The 21,566-nt window shown below is 39.3% G+C and overlaps 1 protein-coding gene across 3 annotated transcripts; it reads right to left on the reverse strand.

Moving 5' to 3' along the window:
- Nucleotides 1-3,331: 3,331 nt before the first annotated feature.
- On the reverse strand, nt 3,332-19,818 carry TGDS (TDP-glucose 4,6-dehydratase). Of its 3 annotated transcripts, none has more exons than XM_045480633.1 (12): nt 19,576-19,818; nt 17,315-17,381; nt 16,274-16,342; nt 14,309-14,399; nt 11,790-11,932; nt 10,441-10,539; nt 9,331-9,390; nt 8,075-8,118; nt 7,275-7,440; nt 5,846-5,904; nt 5,320-5,417; nt 3,332-4,088 (listed from the first exon to the last, which is right to left on the reverse strand). In XM_045480633.1, the coding sequence occupies exons 1-12, from the start codon at nt 19,659-19,661 to the stop codon at nt 4,003-4,005; spliced, it is 1,068 nt and encodes a 355-aa protein (XP_045336589.1). In that variant the 5' UTR covers nt 19,662-19,818; the 3' UTR covers nt 3,332-4,002. The 3 variants fall into 3 exon arrangements, with proteins under 3 accessions (XP_045336589.1, XP_045336596.1, XP_045336604.1); XM_045480640.1 differs by having other exon boundaries at nt 11,871-11,932; nt 19,576-19,796; XM_045480648.1 differs by lacking the exon at nt 5,320-5,417 and having other exon boundaries at nt 19,576-19,795.
- Between the last annotated feature and the right edge of the window lie 1,748 nt (nt 19,819-21,566).

Below are 21,566 nucleotides of genomic sequence, written 5' to 3' on the forward strand. Positions count from 1 at the left end.
TAGAGGACATCAAGCGACCACATTTCAGGACTGTCCATAATGTGCCAGGTTCTATTGGACTCACTATTGTGGGCTGAATTGAGCCTCCCTCCCCAAATTCATATGTTGAACTCCCAACCTCTAATACCTCAGAATGTAACTGCATTTGGAAATAAGGGTTTCGAAGAGAGAATTAAATTAAAATTAGGTCGGGGGGGGGGGTGGTAATCCAATGTGAGCAATGTCCCTGTAAGAAGAGTGAATTTAGGCACAGACATGAGCATGCACAGAGAGATGACCACGTGAAGACAGGGAGAAAGTTGCCATCGATAAGCCAAGGAAAGAGGCTCCAGAAGAAACCAAGCCTGCCAACAATTTGGTGTCAGACATCCAGCCTCCAGAACTAGGAGAAAATAAATTTCTCTTGTTTCAGCCACCCAGTCTGTGGTATTTTGTTATGGAGGCTCTAGGAAACTGACGCACCCAACTAGCCATAAAGTCAGGTGGCCCCTGCAGCAGTCCACGGTAAGATGAAAATGGCCCATCAGGACCGAGCCTGAGAGGAATCAAAGGGCGCCAGTGAGCTGCAAGATTTAGGCTAGAGTCCCATGTCACCAGCTTGGTTATACCTCTCTCAGCTTACACCTGTGGCCTTGTGGAGGGTTCTGTACAACCAACTGAAAAGGGGAAGAAAAAAGAAAACCCTAAGCTTAGTTTATAGATGGGTTGGCTTGTCATGTGTATACAAACCAAAAATGGATGGTGGCTGCATTAAAGCCACATAGGGGTGGCTTTAAAAGAATGTGCAAAGGAGAGATCCATCAAAGGGCAGAGCTTCGAGCAGCATACCTAGTTATTCACTCTGTAGAGAAGTGACCTGAACTGAGAAATGTATGAACTCATAGACAGTGGTGAATGGCCTGGTTAAGCCACTTCAGGGAGACTTGGAAGGAAAAAGACTAGAGATGCAGAGATAAGAAGACAGGTTTGGACACATGTGAATGGCCACATGGGGGTGGTTGGGGAGTATGAAGATCTGTTTATCCCAGGTTAATGCCCACCAGAAAACAACCACCGTGGAAGAGTCACTGAACCATCTGGTAGACAAGATGAGGTGGTCAGTTAACTTTGGCTAGGCTTCACCATCAACTACCCCAGAACTGCCACAGTGGGCGTCTGAATGCAGTCACCATAGTTGTAGAGACGGAACCTACTCGTGGGGCCCCCAGCACAGATTCTCACTTACCAAGGCCAATCTAGCCACTGCCACTCCTGCACATCCATCCTGCTGGCAACAGACAAAGGCTGAGCCCCAATATGGCACGATCCCTTGAAGAAACCCATCAGGTACTTGGTGGCAAGTTGATTCCATTGGAGCCCTTTTCATCCTGAAAGGGCCAGTGGTTTATTCTCACAAGAGATAACATTTTCCATATGGATTTGCCCTTTCTGCCTGCAGAGCCCGAGCCAGCACCATTATCCTGCCCAGTCTTGCTTCCTCTTTTATCGTTACAGGCGTTACTTTGTCTCAGCATGTTTCCTGCACGCTCCTTTCAGATTGGCTTCCTACACTTGGTAATGTGCATGTAAGCTTTCTCCATGTCCTTTCTATGGCTGGACAGCTCATGCAGTTTGGATGCACCAGTTTACTTATCCGTTCACCTGTTGGACATCTTGGTTGCTTTCAAGTCTCGACAGCTATGAATAACGTTACTAGAAACATCTGTGTGCAGGTTTTTGTGTGGACATAGTTTCAATTCCTTGGCGTAAATACCAAGGAGTGTGAATGCTGGATCATGTGGTAAAGGTATGTTTACTTTTGTAAGAAAACTGCCAAACTGTCTTCCAACGTGGCTGTACCATTTTGCATTCCCAACAGCAGGTGTAGGAGAGTTCCTGTTGCTCCGCACCCTTGTCGGTATTTGTTGCTGTCAGTGTTCCAGATTTGGTCATTCTAATAGGTATCTAGTTTTTGTTTTAATCTGTGCTTCTCTGATGATATATGACGTAGAACGTTCATTTTTTTTTTAACACTTTTGCATAAATTTGTTTCCACTGGTTTTTCATTTTATGTTCTTAATGCCTGTCCAGTCATCTCCTGAGACTAAATAAATGATAAAGTTAAGCCATATTGAGTATATTAAAGTTGGGAATAAAGGCACACAAAAATATGTACAAAACTAAATGCCACAGAAAACAGTGTTTTTGTCATCTACCCTCAATGACCAGACTCTACCAAAAGACCATCTGCTCTCAGTTGGTCCCATTTTCTGCCTGTAACTTCCCAGCCTCCCCAACCTCTCACTGCCCTACACCTCCGTGCCTGGTCCCCTCTCCATTTCCTCTAGCTACAGCCAACCCCCAGGAGGAATTTTCTTCCCTAAACAATCGGGACTAGGGGGCCTCACTCTTTGCTTATTCTTAGCCCTCTGCCCCTCGGCCCCTCCCGACTCCTACTATGCCTACCTCTGGACCAATCCACTTTGCACATCTCAGAATTATTTTTTTTTTAATGTTTATTTATTTTGAGAAAGAGAGAGACCACAAGCAGGGGAGGGACAAAGAGAGAGGGAGAGAGAGAATCCCAAGCAGGTTCCACACTCAGCACAGAGCCCAACTCGGGGCTTGAACTCACAAACCGTGAGATCACGATCTGACCGAAATCAAGAGTCTGATGCTTAACTGACTGAGCCACCCAGGTGCCCCCACATCTCAGAATCCTGAAATGACCGTATTCAACGTCAGTTTGTGTTTCACTCCTGCTTGGCAAATCCTCTTCCAACTTTGGAGCTGCTTATTCTTTTCCCGATCTCCACCTCTTCGAGGCCCTTATGCCACCCTTACCTCTCTTACTTTTTTTTTTTTTTCAACGTTTATTTATTTTTGGGACAGAGAGAGACAGAGCATGAACGGGGGAGGGGCAGAGAGAGAGGGAGACACAGAATCGGAAACAGGCTCCAGGCTCTGAGCCATCAGCCCAGAGCCCGACGCGGGGCTCGAACTCACGGACCGCGAGATCGTGACCTGGCTGAAGTCGGACGCTCAACCGACTGCGCCACCCAGGCGCCCCTACCCCTCTTACTTTTAACCACCTGTGAGTGAATGACCTAGCTTTCCACTTCACGGAGGAAAGAAGTCATCACACATGCACAGAAGCCAGAAAGCTGGGCACAACCTTGAACTCCTCACCCTTTCTCAATGCAATATCCAGTCAGCTGCTTTTTCAAGCCATCTTAAAGTCTTTAGGAGAGAGAGGAATTAAAAGTATTTAATCAAGATATATAAAAATTTTTTCTACAGCAAAATAAAAACATACCTTAGTAAAAATAAAGCCACGTTCTACATTAAATACGTTACAATAGTGATACTTTTATAAATAAAATCATTTTAAATGGCAAATACATGATAAAAATCTCTCATATGAGATTACTCATATATAGTCCAACAACTGATTTTGAAAATGTAAAAACTACATCCTTCTTTTAAAAAACATTTAACTTAATTTTACAAAATTATCTAAAGTTAAAAAGTGCTAGATATGCTTCCATTGTTCCACTTCTAAAGCAATTATAGCATATCAGACCTTTAATAAAAAAGATGAATGAGGACAGACAGCTCATCCTATGTTGCCTAAAAATGGAAACTTGAGAGACTTTGTAGGCAGTGGGGAAGGTTGGGCAACTGAGTTCAGGGCCCGCAAAGGCTGTCGTCAGCGCAGAACTGGGCTCGGTCCTTGTTCTCAAAAACCATGAGATTCCATTTTCCTGGCCCCTTCCTACGAAAGGTCTTTCTAGGACTTCTGGTGCCTAACTTTCAGGAGAAAGGTTTTTGGAAAGAATCTTGAAATTTAAATCCTATGCCAGCACCAAACCTATTCTAAAGATTGAGGTGTTTTGCATTTGAATTTTATGCAAAAAGTCATGAATCTAATTCCAAAAGAAAAGAGGACACCTTTTGGTCACTTGGTTTCCCATGGCTTGTGGAGGTAGGATAATTTTCTTCTTTCTCTGAAAACTGTCTTGACTATACAAATGGTGGTTGTACTGGAAAGGGTTCCAATGCCTTTTCTGCATTCTTCCAGTTGTGAAAATTCTCTCTGTACCAGTCAACTGAGAGGAAAAAAAACAAAGGACAAAAATAAAAAACAAAACACTAAACACCAGTTAATCAGCATTTACTGAGTTCCTGCTAAGTCAGAAAAATCTTACCCATCAGCCACTCAGCTAACTGTACTCAGATTCTTAATTTAAGTAAGAATCAGTCTTGCCAAAGGGATGCCTAATGAAAACAGCTTGATTTTGAACCAACCAAGGTCATTAATCACAAGATGTTTCAGTACCCGAAAACTTAGATTTAAAAGACAGTTATCGTTTGTTTGTTTGTTTGTTTTTAATTTCAAAAGTCATTCAATACTGAATGTGCTGGTATAAGTGTTGAAGAAATTCTGACTTTAAGAAATTGAGGGAGAAGGAGAGATACGTCATTTGCACTGGTTTTAAAGCTATAGAACAAGTAATTTTTTGTTCAAGTGAATGTAGCAATACAGCATTCCAGGCACAATTAGAAGGTGTGATTTTTCTTCTGTTAATATGTAAAGTCATTTTATATTGTTATATTATCAGGAAAGTTTTTCTTAGTTAAAAAATGATAAATTATCTTTGAATTTGCTTTCAAAAATTCAACACAAGTATTCTGTATGTCAAGCTCTGAATGAAGACTTTTCTTCTACATGTGAGTTTATCTTTTCTCATGAATACATTTTTAAACCGAACTTTAACATATATATATACAGATTCTATACACTTATTTTAATGGACATTTCTTCACACAACTAAATTTTGTTTCAATGTAAAAAGGCTTCAGACACTCAAAGACTGCAGCTGTCCAGATGTCATCAAATCTAAGATGCCACTGAGGTTAAAATGGACCTGTAAATGTTATTTTACTTGTTACCAAGAAAAGAAAGAAAGAAAGAAAGAAAGAAAGAAAGAAAGAAAGAAAGAAAGAAAGAAAGATGCAATAATAATAAGACATTCGTGACTTTAAACCACATACCTTTAAAGGATGTGAAAAAAGTGACAAATTTGCACCTGAGAATCAATGAAATAGGTTTCTGACAAACACTGATGAGACACAGGAAGACTCATCAGAAGTCGGTCTGTGAAATTCAAGATGCTTAGGAAATAGATTACTATGGCTGGAAGCATACTAAATGTAACACTTTGAAAAGTGGAAAGGATTCATCACAACATTCTACTGAATTTAGAGTGTTCTAAAAATAAATTACTTTTCCTTTAAATTTTTCTGAATCTCCCCCAAAAGGATCAATTCATAACGTACTTGTCTTTTTTATTCCTTCTTTCCAAGGCACTTTGGGTCTCCATCCTAAACCATGTATTTTTTCTGACTTCATTGGATATCTCATGTCATTGGTAGGTCTTAGAAAACAAAACAGATTTAAAATGACATTGTGGATATATATTTACAAATGTAAATAATGTGTGTCCATGAATCTTTGCCATAATTCACATTTTTCCTTAAAAAAATTCTCCCTGAATTTATTATAGAAAATTTGTAAAATAAAGTACATGTTAAAAAAAAATCATCTATAATCCCAGATGCCGAACCCTCTCCGTGGCTTATCCTTTTCTGATTTCAGCCACGATCTGGGTTTGAATGCAGCCCATACCTATATGTTTGATGAATGAATAAATAAATACACATAAACTTATTGGGGCTCCTATGTTCTTATAGCAGAAAATTAAAGAGAGATAATGGTAGTTTCTGATTAAGTGAACATATCTTAGAATTTTATAAGTATCTAAGATTTCACAACTTTTCCCCAATGTTTTAGCTTATTACTCACCTATCATTAACATAATCCACCCAGTTTTCCATTTCAGACTCTGAATTGGTCTCTTTGATCTGTGAAAATGGATTGTGCCGAATTACAAAATAAGACCAGAGAATAACAGAAGTATTACATAGCTGATTTAAAAGACTAGAAGAACAACTGCTTCAAAGTGGGGGAGACAGCTAAAATGAACAGCATTTTAGTACACTTCCTATATTTTATAACCCAAATTCCATCTGAAGCTCAGCAAAAATACACATTGCATAAGCTATGGGAAAAAATTAACTTTTTTGACTTTTGGTTATTACTCAGTGTGATACTGTGATTTATAATAAGAAATATATATTTGGTTTTTATCCTTGTTCCTAAAATTCTTGGAATTTCCTAAGTGATGAGAGATAAAGGTGTCTTTTGCTGTTCATAACAAGCCTCTTTTAAGCACACCAGAGTTTATGTTAATGAGTGAATTTTGGAAAGCCCCTAAGGAGGGGGCTGGTTGCCAACAGAACCAACCACATGTTCAGAGCGCTGGAGATTGAGTTACTCTCCAGTGGTCAATGATTTCACCAATCATGCCCACTTAATGAAGCCTCCATAAAAAACCTAAAGGATGGGGTTTGGAGAACATGTGGGCTGCTGAAAACATGGAGGTGCTGGGAGGGTGGTATGCCCAGAGAACATGGTCAATCCACAATCTTTCCTCCTCCTTGGCCCCAGGCTGCTCCTCCATCTGACTATTCCGGAGTCACACCCAGTGTGAGAAGCCAGCCATCTAGAAAGTAAACTGTTTTCCTGAACTCTGTGAGTCACTCTAGCAAAGTACCTCTGATTTATAGCCAGTTGGTCAGAAGCACAGGCGACAACCAGGTTTTGTGACTGGCATCTGAAGCAGGGGATAGTCTTGTAGACTGAGCCCTTACTTAACCTATGGCATCTGAAGCTATTTCCAGGCAGATAATGTCAGAACTGAGTTAAATTATAGGCTACCCAGCTTGTGTCTGAGCACTGCTTGGTGTGGAAGGCCCACATGGTTGGAGTCCAGAGTATTCTGAGAGTGGTATAAAGGAAGAGTTTCTATACACTGAATCCTTGAGATCTATATTGATGTGCATTAATACGTACCTACACTCATAACTACAATTATTTATATATCACTGATTCTTAAGACTAGCACATACAAGTTTATATTGCTGATATTGAGATATTTGTTATAATGAGTATCTACATTTAATGTGTTAGGATTTTTATTTTCCTGAAAAGCTGTTATAAACGAGGGATATAATTTCAAATAATGACATATCTTCACGTACATTTCATTTTTTTACACGTTTACTTTCCAACTGAGTAAACTGTAAACTGTTGATTTTGACTACCTTAGTGATTACTACCACTAATTTAGTGACAATTTTGAAAACACGACCTTTCTGCAATATATACATACCAGTTGTATTAGTTCTTTGGCAAGCTGGAGAACTGACATTTCAAAATTGGTTCCGATGTTATAAATTTCACCTGGTTTCCCCTTCTTGAGGACAGTGAGAAATGCTTCTACTACATCGGTAGCATAAAGGAAATTTCTCGTTTGAAGCCCTGATCCATGAATGCAGCTAAAAAGATGAAATGAAAGGGAATCACAACGTATAAAAATGTAAGCTCTCCCAAACCAAGGTACCACAATGACTGTGTACATTCTAGAGCAGCCAATTGCCATGAGATCCTAGAAATCTTTTACTGAAAACACAAAGTCTCAAGACTTTTCTAAATTTTATCATAATTTGTAAATGATCTCCAAACCTCCTTCAGCACTCAGCAGGAAAGTGGCAAGCATCTAAATGACCCCTGAGAAGTAAGTTATTCATCAATTTTCTACCTTAAATTAATTTTGAAGAAATCCATATAGCTCTGTGAATTAAATAATTCCTCTGAAAAAGTAAAATTATATAAAGATAGATGTCAAATTTTAATGCTAAAATTCAAAGTTCTAGGATACATTATTTAAGAACTGAAATTATAAAAAAAAGGTTGCAATGATGTTAGTAAGTAAATTACAAAGATGGATAACAGATGGTAATTATTTAAAAATCTGTCACATCGATTGTAGAAGGAATTTGTAAATTTGTTGAAACATTCAATCCTACGGCCTTCAACTCTTAAGACTTTGTGATTTTCAAGACTGGCTGTCACTGAATACTATCCATGTACCAGAAAAACATATGGGTACAAAGGTAAATGATAACATACCATTTCCTGTTGTGTTGTAGTAAAGATATAAATTTTGGAATAACCTAAAAGAATATTTAAATATTGTTTCAGACATTGGAAATTCACTGATCCATATGAATCTAACTCATCATATGATTAAAAAATGATTATTAAGAATTATACATAGGGATAAATTCCAATTTTTCTTACTAGTTCAAGAAGAAACCTATGATAATATTGACAAGTGAAAGAACTCTAAGATAGCTTCCTATTGCACAAAGATAAGTTATCTGCTAGACGAATATAAAGACAAAATGACACATAGTGTAAAAATTCAGAAGTCTTCATGAACAGTTCGCTGTCATCACAAAAGTTCACCTCGGATTTCATTAAGGGCAGGAATCCGATCTTACTCATTGCTTTGCATACAGCATCTACACTCAGCACTTGTGAAATTAATAAAAAGTAAATCCCAGTGACACTGAATTCAAAGAAAATTTATGTTAAACGGGGCAAGCTATATTATTAAATTAACAATGCACCTCTGAAAGATACTCCCCAAATTAAGCAAAGTAGATATTAAGACCAGCAGATCATGACCCGGCCGGCCCCTTTCTTTGGGCTAAGAGATCAATGCAACCAGCTGGAAAGTGGAAAACCCTATCTCCAAATTTAAGCAGAGAAAGCAATGGTTACTTAAAATTGGGCTTAATGATACAGAACCAACTGCACCGGTGTCTTCAGCCTCTTAACTACATTTCTTTATTCAGTACTTGTACTACTTTCTGGAAGACGTTCAGGCCAGCCAACAATAAAGAGGACCTGGGGAACGATTAGCCAGCTGATGGAGAGACAAATTTCTGTACTAGCTTCCCACATTATGCTCTGACTAGCTCTGAAATTTCTAGACTGCAAACCAGGAAGGAGTCTTCAGCAGCCAGGACAGGAGCAATGGCAGTACTCTATGGTGCTTCCGAATCCTGCCAAGTACAAGGCATTTTCAGAAGATCATCTCTCTGGATCCTTCAAAGTCCTTTCTGAGCATTTTCATTATCCCTCAATTTAAAAACCACGCTCCAAGGGCCTAAGGCCACACCAGCTGCTGTCAGGTTGAGACTTGAACTCAGGTCTCCAGACTCTAAACCTGATGAGATTTGCCTTTGGCCTATACAGCATTTATAAGTATGTACAATTACAGCAGAAATTATTCTGGACAAATACTGAGGAGAGATTATTTTAAATGATGAGAAGCTACGATCACTAAAGCACACTATGGATTCAGGAATAAAATGTACCTTTTCTGGATATTGATGTGGTCCGTAAACATTACTGCTTCGTGTGATGACAGCTGGAAACTTAAAGAGTCGTCGACATTAATGCAATAAGAGGTCCAACTGTAATAATTATCTAAAGACAAACAGTTCTAAAATTTGGGCACTTGCAGCTAAGTAACCCCACACATCTTAAGGACAGAAGTGAAGGGACAGTTTTCTAATGTAAGGTTCTTGAAAAGACAGGAGAGGATGGGAGTCAGAGAAAGGCAGAGGTTCCCAAAAGGAAGAAGAGGAATATCTACTTGGACAAGTGCAGGATGAAGAGAGATAGGGCCAGGTTTGTTAGGTTTGACAGCAGAAAAATTACAGAAATTTCTACCTGATGATTTCAGAGACTATCTTGGACCTCAGGTTTGGTTAGGATGTGAAACTGCAAGTTGTCTTTCTCTGAGGCACCAACCCTTACAAATAAAAGGAGCTACCACAAATGGGAAAAGGGCCAAAGTTATGGAACACAAAAGGCAAGGGAATGTCAACTCCCATTCGCGAGGAGCCAAGAGAGGTGAATCATGCAGAGAGGAGCATGCGGTAGGTCATGGAACCTGCCCTCCCTCTGTCTTCTTTCACCTGGAGGATTCTGGGAATCAGGATATTCCAACCAGGTTTTCCCTACAGCTCTAATTCTCTATGTATCACTGAAGTAGGAAAAAATGTATACAAATTATTGCTTTATTATTTTTTAAATTTTTGTTTATTTTAGAGAGAGAGTGCAGGAGAGGGGCAGAGGGAGAGAGAGAAGAGAGAATCCCAAGCAGGCTCCACACTCAGCAGGTAGCCGAACACAGGGCTCGATCCCATGACCATGAGATCATGACCTGAGCTGAAACCAAGAGTTAGATGTTTAACTGACTGAGCCACCCACAAATTATTCCTTTAAATGATGAACTGAACAAGAAGTAGGTCCTACTTTGTCCACACAATATAGGAAATAAGTATTTTAAACTCCTTAGTATATAAACTGCTCAATCTAGGTCTTTAACTCTAAAAATGGAATGTTGCTAATCTAACTTGGAGTTTTAACACCTAAGTCCAAAGAAAAATTATTCAAGAGTTTCTGAAATCAGTTCTTACTTTATATCGTTCCCAGTAAGACTGTACAAAACACTCAGCAGCTGCTTTAGATGATGCATATGGATTTGTAGGTTGTTTGGGTGAAGATTCGTCAAATTCCTAATTTTAAAAAGACGCATTTAATAAATATGTATTATGCATAGTTTCTAAGTAGAAAAATCAGAAAACATATCACAAACCTTAAATATTAATTACTACATTTTAAAAAACATTTACTGGACCCCAACTACTTGCCTGGCATTTTTCATGTTTTTTATATGGTAGCATTCACAGTAACCCTATAAAGGCAGGCAGAGAGAACAACAAGTGCAAAGGCCCCGAGACAGAGTGTGTCCAAAGGTACCACAAGGAGGTTAGTGTGAGGGAAGAGAAATGGGAGTTGAGGCCAGAGAGCTTGAGGGAGGCCAGAACCTGTGGAACCCTGAAGGTCACTGAAACAACGTGAACAGGTTTTGAGCAGAGTAATCCCATCATCTGACTTATATTCTAAAAATTGTTCTGGCTCCTGTGTCAGACCTGATGTAGGATAACAGGGCACAAGAAGAAAAAAGGGTTCCTTCATAAAGATTGCAAAGAGAATTGAAAATGCTTCTCACGGGTGGGACTGGATATTGAGGAGAAGTGGTCAGGGTCTGCTTTTTTATTACAAGTTTTTTTCAAACCGCTTGATTTTTTTTTCACTTATGTGTTTTCATACAAACGTAACACAGAATGAGGTCACTGCAAACACTGTGAAAAATATAGATGAGAATGGAGCCATCTTTTGCATAGGAAGCATAATATGTACAAGTGATTTAAAAAGGAGAACAGATTCCAGCTGCTACAATAATTTCACATGCACCCTGTGACATTCCGATGCGCTATCCTGAATGGAAGAGAAGGGGAGTGGGCAGTATGCTCTGCTTGGCCCGTGGGAATGACATTCATCATGTCTGGACTGGGACAGAAAGGCGGGACGTGCTGTTCTCTGGCAAAAATACTGTCAGTCAAATTACATATAAATATGTGCCAAGACTAGATGGTTGTTGCCATTTGGGCTGGTATTATTTGATTTGAAGAGAGGACACAAAGAACTGATAGTTTGGAGAGTCCTATAAGTGTGCATAATGAGAGGATGAAAAAGCCCAGGGTAGGTTTTACTTCTTTCATTTTAATTTTTAATTTTAATTTAATTTTATTTTTAAGTAATTGTTTTACCCAACACAGGGCTCAAACTCACCACCTCAAAATCAGGAGTCGCACACTTCACAGACTCGGCCAGCCAGGCGCCCCCAGAGTAAGTTTTAATAAGACACATTTGTTTCATGGTTCATGGTAAGTGGGTGAAACATATACTTTTCTAAGCTTACCTTATCAAGACTGCCTCCATACACTTCATCTGTGCTAACATAAATAAATTTCTCCACTCTGGCTTCATGAGCAGCACTTACCAAAACATGAGTGCCATAGACATTAACATATGTAAACTCAAAGGCACGTACAAATGAAAGATCTAAAAAAGAGAGAGAGAGAAAGCTAGAACAATACCACCCAGGGGACAAAACAAACACCAAACGGTAGACTCAGGTTTAAGGAAAGTTCTACTCACTTCTCTTCATTCACTACAACTGTAATAGTTTAAAAAAATAACAAAAACACATTGCTACTTACTATTGCTTTAAGTCGAAATTATAAAGTACATGTGAATTCTTAGAACCTAGAAAACTATCAGTGCTAAATTTGCAGGAAACACTGTTTCATTCTATTACTTTTTATGTTTGTTTATTCTGTCTTTCTCAAGAGCGTGCGCATGCGCACTCGCATGAGAGAATGTGTGGGGGAGGAACAGAGAGAGAGGGAGAGAGAATCCCAAGCAGGTCAGCACTGTCAGCACAGAGTCTGATGTGGGGCTTGATCTCACAAACCATGAGATCATGACCTGAGCTGAAAGCAAGCAGAAAGCTTAACCGACTGAGCCACCCAGGTGCCCCAAGAAACACTTCTATTCTAAAAAAAAAAAAAAAAAAAGACATCTAAATTTAAAATTGTTCTTAAATTTGAAACTTGAAACATCTAGTTTCTACTAATAGAGGGCTAGCCTTTTCAGATCAACCTGCTATTGCTGAAAGAACAATAAATGCTAGATAAATTATTTCTGAAAATAAATTTACTTTGAAGAATAGATTCTCTATAACCTGGGAATGAGGGGAACTTTACTAAATATGGCTCACAATCCAGACATAAAAGGAAAAAAAACTGCTAACTGTGACTACATAAAACCTCTTACACAGAAAAAAACAACCAGAAATCTATAAAGTAAAAATACAAATAAATGACAAACTGGGGAAAATACTTAAACTTTTCAGAAACAAAGGGCTAGTATATTCAATTTATAAAGAAGTTATAAGAAAATAAAAAGGAATAACCCTATTGTAAATGGATAGGAGACATGAACAAATAGTTTAGATAAGAAATACAGAGGTCGTTAAGCTTAAGATGCTCACCCTCAATTATAATAATGAAAATCCAAAATGAAAACTGATAGATACCACTTCTTACCTACCAGATTGGCAAAAATTTAAGTTTGACAATAACTTCTGTTGGTGAAGCTATAGGGGAAAGATACTTCATGCATTAGGAATAAGAATGCAAAGTGTTTTCAACCCCTAAGGAAGGAAACTTCCCAATATCTAGGCAAACTGCATATGATTTTACCCCCTCAATCCTGGTTATTAGGCTCAACTGTGTTCCCCCCAAATTCCTGTTGGAGCCCTAACCCCAAGTACCTCATGGTGTGACCATATTTGGATACAGGGCCTTTAAAGAGGTAATTAAACACAACACCATTCAGGTAAGCCCTAGTCCAACATGACTGGTGTCCTTAAAAGAAGAAATTCTGACACACAAAAAAACACTAGGGAAAACCAGGTGAGGACACAGTGAGAATGTGGCCATCCACAAGCCAAGGACAGAAGTCTGAGAAGAAACCAACCCTGCTGGCACCTTAACCTTGGACTTCAGCCTCCAGAACTGTGAGGAATAGAATTCTGATGTTCAAGCCCCCCAGCCTGTGGTATTGTGTCATGGGGGCCCTAACAAACTAATCCACTCTCAATTCTTACTTCTAGGAATCTCTACCCAACATCAGTTGACAAACATACAAACGGACACTACACAAGGACACAGGCACAAAGCCATCCATTGCAGTGCCATTTAAATAGCAATATGTAGGAAAGAAACCCAACTGGGGTACATATATGCGATGGAGTGTATGAAAATAAAAAGGAATGAGGAATATCTCTATATCCTGTTTAGAATAATCTCCTAGGTATACTGTAGAGAAAACCAAGGGAAATGATAATTTTAAAATCAGGTAATAAGGCAGAGTACTACTACTAATGAGAATTTAGCAACACTCTATCTTTTGTTTAGGTGATGGCTACATGGGTATTCACGTTATCATTATTCATTTCACTTTACTTCTAAATTCTTCTGAATGTATGGTATGTTTCAAATTATGAGATGTTAGACAATTAGAAGAGATCTCAGATGCACAAAACAGTATAGAGAATGATAATATGTTCAACCGTGTATCTACCACCCAGCTTTTAAGAAACAACATAAAAAATGCAGTTGAAGGCCCATCTCCCCAGAAGTAATCACTATATTGAATTTGGTTAAACTCAAAGTTTTAAGATAGCATTCAAGGTTATACTTCAACCTACATTATTAAAATTGTCCTATTCTCCTGGGGGAGCATGGTATGTGCTCTTTCAAAGACATATATATTAAGTACCTACGTATTCAACCTCAATGGTGGACTTTGATTTGGGCTAGTCACTGGGAAAAAAATCTTCCCATCATAATTGTAACATAAAACAATGCTTACCTACATGTGTTTGCGCAGCAAAATGTAGCACTATATCTATTTTCTCTGTTTCAAAAAGCAGTTTCACAAAGTGAGAATTACATATGTCACCCTATATAAAAAGCAAACATGAAAAAACTAAGTTTCATTGAGCACTGTCATTCGTAATAACCATTTTACTACATGAACCAAAACAATGATAAGAAAATAGAGAATAGAGAGAATAGAGAATATCTTGAAAATTCAACCAAAGGCTCAAGTAAGTATAGTAATGATGTATTTCTCCAGCATCCTAGGATATAAGATATTCAGTTCAAGATGCTTTCTTGTAAATAAGTTTCTAAAACAATATTTTATTGAGCACCAACTACTACTAAAAACTGTGCTGGCTTTTTCCCGTAACATTCCTGCCAACCTAAGGTCACTATGTTAACAGGAAACTTTCTAAACATATTTTTTTTAAGTTTGAGGTAACCATTATTGAAATATGTTTAAAGTATGACAACCAGATGACATTTTGAAAAATGTATTTTACCACAACTAAGTGAACTGTGAATATTTTTTTTAAGTTTATTTATTTTGAGAGAGACAGAGACAGAGTGAATGGGGGAGGGGCAGAGAGAGAGGGAGACACAGAATCTCTAGCAGTCTCCAAGCTCTGAGCTGTCAGTGAAGAGCCTGACCCAGGGTCCAAACTCACAAAAATGAGATCATGACCTGAGCTGAAACCAAGAGTCGGACGCTTCACCAACTGAGCCACCCAGGTGCCTCATTATGAGTACTTTTGATGTTGTGTGTATATTTAATTCTTCTAAAAATACGTATTCTCAACAATTCTTTAATGACTGAAATACTTTCATATAGAAGAACAGAATTATAAAATGTTTGCTCAGTATATTCTTTATGATTTGTGGTTAAAAAGAGACTTTATAAGGGCGCCTGGGTGGCTCAGTTGGTTGAGCATCCAACTTTTGATTTTGGCTCAGGTCATAGTCCTAGGGTCACAGGATCAAGCCCTGCCCTGGGCTCCACACGGAGCATGGATTCTGCTTAGGATTGTCTCTATCCCCGTTCCCCTCTCCCCTGCTCACACATGTTCTTTCTCTCTCTCTCTCTCAAATAAATAAAAATGAAGAAAAAATTTTTTTAATTTTTAAATTTTTTTTTAATTTACTTTTGAGAGAGAGAGAGACAGAGTGTAAGTGGGGGAGGGGCAGAGAGAAAGGGAGACACAGAATCTGAAGCAGGCTCCGGGCTCCAAGCTGTCAGCAGAGCCTGACACGGGACTTGAACTCACAAACCTTGAGATCATGACCTGAACCGAAGTCAGATGATTAACCAACTGAGCCACCCAGGTGTCCCCCCAAAAATTTTTAAATAAAAAATTTTTAAAAGAATTTATAGAATATCTCTAAAAAAAAAAAAACAACCCCCCCCCCCCCCCCACACACACACACAAATCATGAGTTAAATAGTTTCATCTGACATTAAAATTTCCCTTTGCAAGTCAATGACCTGACTCTCTGGTTTATACTCTGGACTCCTCTAAGGGTGGCCAGTAAGAATCAGCCTTCCAGAGCCAATTAGTCCACCTTTATAAGAGAAGACTATCCCAGGGGCTACATGGTGGGCTTTTGGACTATTGCCTGGCCTGAGTAACATTCCCCTTTACACCAATCTCTTTAAATCCCAGCAAGGCCTTATCAAGAAGGCTGGTAAGGACCTAAAAAATAACAAACCATTTAAGTTCAATCAGCTACCCATAGATCTGCCGACGTGCCCAATGTCACATGCTGCTTTATATGTGGTATCGATTTAAAAGTGGTATTCTCTGTAGCATGTTGTACTTCTAGAAATTAAAAGGTCTTTAAGAAGCATACTTTCCATGCCTACATTACACAAGTTTGCAAAGTAAAAAGACAGAATGTCTGAACGGCTAAAGAGGCACAGTATAATAATTATATAATTATAAGAAAACTCTCATACCTGTATAAATTTGTAGTTTTGTTTGTTAGAAATGGTTTCAAGATTCTTCAAGCTTGCACAGTAATCCAGCTTAAAATAAGTAAGTGAGGAATGGGAGAGAAACAACAGAAAAAGTGATAATAGCTTTTCCTATAAGATATCAATTTATTTAAGACTATAGATGTTCTGTTTGTAATACAAGAACATGTCTTCTTACAGTGTTTGCTCTTTGTGTTTTTAGAAGTCTCTGATATGTTAAAAAAAGTATTTTAAAAAGTGTAATTCTGCTACCTTTTTAAAATTCGAAAAAAATTATTGTAGAAACCCCTCCTTTAAAAAATTTTCCTGCCCACATGTGCCTCCAACCATCAGAAAAGCTTACCATTTCTTACTGCAAAGGAATTAGTAATTGAAAACAAAGACACCTGTGTTATGCATATTATGACTGATCACACTGTTTCCTGAGTTAACTGTTAGTAAATCAGTGTACAGATGGGGGAAGAATTACTGTCCATGATAGTAAGGTAGGCAAAAATTGATAAGCCCCACATATTATTCTTTGTCTATGGACTTTTAGTATTATGTTTTATGACATTAAGGTAACTATCTGCATCTTGTGTTTAAAATAAAAATTCCAGTGATTACCAATCATGGCTTTTGGACTCTCCAAGGAGACTTCGATTATTACTGAAAAATTCTCAAAACTGAATTAACTTTAAGAAATAAATATGTAATTTTCCAGGAGGTGGCAGTTACAAAATCAAATAAAACAATGATAAAATCAAATAGAGTATCCCAACTCCAAAAAAAGTTAATAATCACAAGATTACACTACATATTAAATTTAGGGTTGAAGATTTTCTTTTGGTAAAAATACTGCACTTAAAACTTTTAGTTTATAGTTTAAATGGACTAAGATTAAATACAGCATGATCACATGACTATGTAGGCCCCCTAAGTTGCTCAAATGACTAAATAAAAAACTAAAATATCAGCATAAGATTTTAATATTTAAAAAAGTACATCAATGTCAGTGCATGAAACTCATTTTATAAAACTCACCTTGTCTAGATTTATGATCATATAGTTCGGATAATCTTGTACTAAAGAGACAATCACATGTGATGCGCTGTAAGAAAAAAGTATATTTTGTAAGAAAACTTAACCTTTTCCCTAAACTAAGTTTAATTTCCTAAACATTACCCTAAGCTGTCGAGTATTAGGAAACTATTCAAAGATACCTTTTCAGTTTCTGCAAAATAACAGAAATAACATAGCGATACTGAATACATACTCCCCTCCACTTTTCACTAACTTTCTCAACAGTATCATCAATAATCAGCATCGATATATGGATATGCCTTTGCACTGTGGGGAAAAGAGAATTTACTGGTCCTGGGTATAAGAAAAAATTAGTTTAACCAAATGATTTCGTCCATTTGTGCTTTGCGTGTGGGAGTAAAGCAGGGTGATAAATACAATGGGTGGTGGTCAGTACAGATAGACTGAAGCTATCACGTACCTTTTAAGGGACTTTAGGTATAACTATGCAAAAATTAAGTTAGTATGAGCATAGGAATTGTCTATGTTCACAGCACCCCTACTACAATTTCTATCTCTTGGTATAAGAATTTAGTGGTGTAAACCAGCATCCTCAGAATAACAGGGGTTTCCAAGGCTAATAATGGCTGAGGCCATCCTGAATTGGATAGCCATAGTGGCTCCTGGCTTCACAGGACCTCGAGGTGGAACCGGAGGCATCTCAGTGAGATGATTCACCAGGTTTTCTCATACACACTAAAACACTGGGCCCCCAGGAACAAGGGCAGCCCTTGACCAAATTATGAACTCAGACTTTTGTACCTGACGGCCCTTTCACAGCATTTTCTAGGACTTGCCCTTCCAGGACCAGCACTCTCACACAAGTTCCACCCTTTTATGCTCCTCTTCTCATTAAGTAACCCCTGCCTGTCTGGTACCCTCCTCCAAATCACAGTCAGATTAGAAGAGCTTATTTAAGGTGCTAATGGGGGAGGTTATTCCCATGTTTCTCTTCTTCCACTAGACACTGGGGGTTTCCTGTTGGTACCTGTGCATTCATCCGTTCAACAACTTTTGAAGACCTTTGTAAAATAAGCCAGGCATTCTTATAAACACTGGTTGAAAACAATAATCTCTGCCCTCATCGCTTTACATTCTAGAGTGGGGATGCAGACAATAAGCAAGTAAACACTAATACGCAATATAATTTCAGGTAGTGATTAGTGTGTTAGTTGAGAAAGGGGCTATTTTAGATAAGATGGCCAGGTAACACCTCTCCCAGGAGGTGATGTCTAAGTAGCCATCTGAATTGAGTGATGCAAGCGGCCTAAGCAAAGAGGAAGCAAGTGCAAAGGCCTCAAGACAGGAGGAACGGGCCTCAGGTGTTTACAGGAACTCCAAAAGAGTAAGTGTGGCAGGCACAGAAAAGCAAAGAGGTAGAATGGCAGATCAGTTTGGAAAAGTAGGGCGTGGACACTTGAGTCCTGTAGATATGTTAAAGAGTTTGGGTTTTATTCTAAGTTTGACAGGAACCACTAGGGTAAAACTCTATGCACTTATTTACTTAATAAACACTGACTTCTGTGGGAAGAACAGACTTTAGGGGAACAAGAGTGGAAGCAGTATGACCAATTGGGAAGTAACAGTAGTAATCTAGGCAGAAGAAGACAGTAACTTGGACTAGGGTAGGAGGGCGGGGCGGGGGGTGGGGTGGCGGTGTGAGAAGTGTTTGCTTTGAAAGTAGTGAAAGAGGACTCACTGATTGAATATGGGTGTGAGAGGTAAAGAGCCATCACACATCTAGTCTAGGTCAAAGCACTAACAGAGGGGTGTTTGTTAAAGCCCGCTAAATAAATGAATGTGCTACTGTAACCCAAACATGGTTGCTTGGTGCCTATATGTAGAAGGCCTGTGTACGGAAGGGGTGGGCTGGAGGCTGGGGCAGTCGAGGAAGCTTACTGCAACATGGGTGCACTCAGAAGAGTGACAGGTGCATCCCAGGCCAGGTAAGAGGACAGACGGTACCACAGCACTTTGGTTTTGGTTGGGAAGCATCTTAAGTCGGAGTTTCAAAGGAACCAAGACTTTTCAGGCGGAGGCGGGGACGGGGGGCGGGGAGGGGGGGGTGATGGCAGAAGGTAGGCTGATCCTAATCATGCGTTAAGACCCTTCCCATTTCAGACCCCCTAAGCTGGTCCCAAGTTGCCAAGAGCAAGTAGAGGTGCAGGAAAAGGTTGGGGTTTCTGGGGAGCCACTACTCGGCCAGCGACGCCGTTACCTACATGAAACCAGCACCCCCGGTCACCAGGAGCCGCTTCGCAAAGCTGCCGGGAGGACCCAAGGGCTCCGCCCTGCCCGCAGCCGACATCTCCCAGCTCAGCAGTGCCTAGCAGCGTAAAGCGCCAGATCTGTACACCGTAGGTAAGTTCCACCGCGACTCTTCGCGACACGTCTAGCTGCCCCGACACGTCAGTGGGGTGGGCAGCAGCAGCTTCCGGAGCTGGGCCGACTTATCCCCGCCCACTGCGGGCTGGGCGGGGCCCGCGGGGGAGCGGGCGGCGCAGCGCTACTGCGCAGGCGCAGCTCTTCTCCGTTCAAACCCACCGGGTTAAGCGCAATTGGGGTGGCTGGGAAGATGAGGTCTGGTACGGTTCGTGACAAGTGACACCAGTATGGATCGGGTTTTTACTTAGATACGCAGATGTCGGAGTTATGAATGATTACCTTCTTTTCATTCTTGTACTGCAACGATCTCCACCAACTGTTTACCACCAGTTGAGATGAGAACAGGCGTTCTCTTCTTGCAAAGTGTGGAAATAGGAGGTTAGAATTGCAAAATGCCTTTTACTTCGTTAATATTTTTACCGACAACGCAGGCTGCTGACCGTAGTGGTAAAGATATTTCCTAGATTCTGCCCTTACACTCCCTCTTTATCCCTATGCTCCAGCCTGCCTGCCCTTCTCGCTCTTCCTTGCATTTGTCAGGTCTGCTACTTCTGGGCCTCTCCCCAGATATCTGCCTAGTTTTTACTGATACTTCGTCAGTTCTCCGCCTGAATGTCACCCTTCTAGAGAGTCCTTCTTTGACCACCCCGATTAAGATAGCAAGCTCTACCCCAGCCCTGCAGAACCACTTTATCCTTCTTTCATTTTCTACATAGTGGTCATTGATGCCAATTAACTGCTCATTGATACTGCTCCACGAGGTCAGGGGCTCCGTTTTGTTTTTTGCCGTAATGCCCAGGCCATGGGACAAGGCCTGGGACAGAATAAATGATCAGTTAATGTTGTTGAATAGATGAATAGATATGTTGGTTGTTGTTTTTTTTCTTTTTTCATGTAATGTGTTGGCAAAGTCTAAAAAGAATGAGAATACGCAGTATATGTGGAAATGCCATATGTTACAACTTTTTTTTCAGGGGCAAAATGGTAACATATACAAAAAGTTCAAATGTACATACCCTATGATCCCCAAATTCCATGATGTATAATATAGATAATTGCAAATAAACACAAATATGTTCATTGCTATATTGCTTATATGTAGTAGTGAACAATCTAATGATATATTAGATCCAGTCTCACCTTTTAAATACCATGGGCTGAAATAAACACTTTCAAAAGAATGTACGCACATGGAATGAGGACCAAAATATATTGTAGTGGATACTTATGGTTTTATCTGACCAGACTCTCCTACTCTCCTACCCTTTATAATCACCCTAAATTGACCACTCCCCCACCTCAGGAAGGTCACAGGAGCATCGAACTCACACTAGGCCAACTGAAACATCTTCCTGGGATTTGGAATTGGACTAAGGTTCTAGTATAATCTGGTTGCTCTTCTTGAACTCTTGAGGACCTACAAATCTGGGACTAGTTGGTGGCCATTTTCATTCAAATGAAGTGAGGGATCAAAAAAAAAAAAATCTGTCTTCAGTGAAAGAAAAACAGAGTTGATCATGAAGAGAAGAGACAGAAAGGGCCTCACAGCATTCATGGCCTATGTTCTGATTTTTTTTCCAGGACCAATTTTATTCCTGTCCTTGGTGTGCAAATACCATGTACATTTGTAACTACATGTCTAAAAAGATCTACCCTAAACTATTAACAGGGGTTACCTTGTTACCATATCAGGCAGGGCAAGGAAAAAATGAGGACTTCCATTTTTACTTCATACACTTTTGGCTGTGAAATTTTTTTTCTAAGTTACATGAATTACTTTTATAATAAAAAAAGAGTGCAATTTTTAAAAATCTCATATTAATACCTT

This window comes from Leopardus geoffroyi, chromosome A1 (assembly GCF_018350155.1).
Source record: "Leopardus geoffroyi isolate Oge1 chromosome A1, O.geoffroyi_Oge1_pat1.0, whole genome shotgun sequence".
NCBI lineage: Eukaryota > Metazoa > Chordata > Mammalia > Carnivora > Felidae > Leopardus > Leopardus geoffroyi.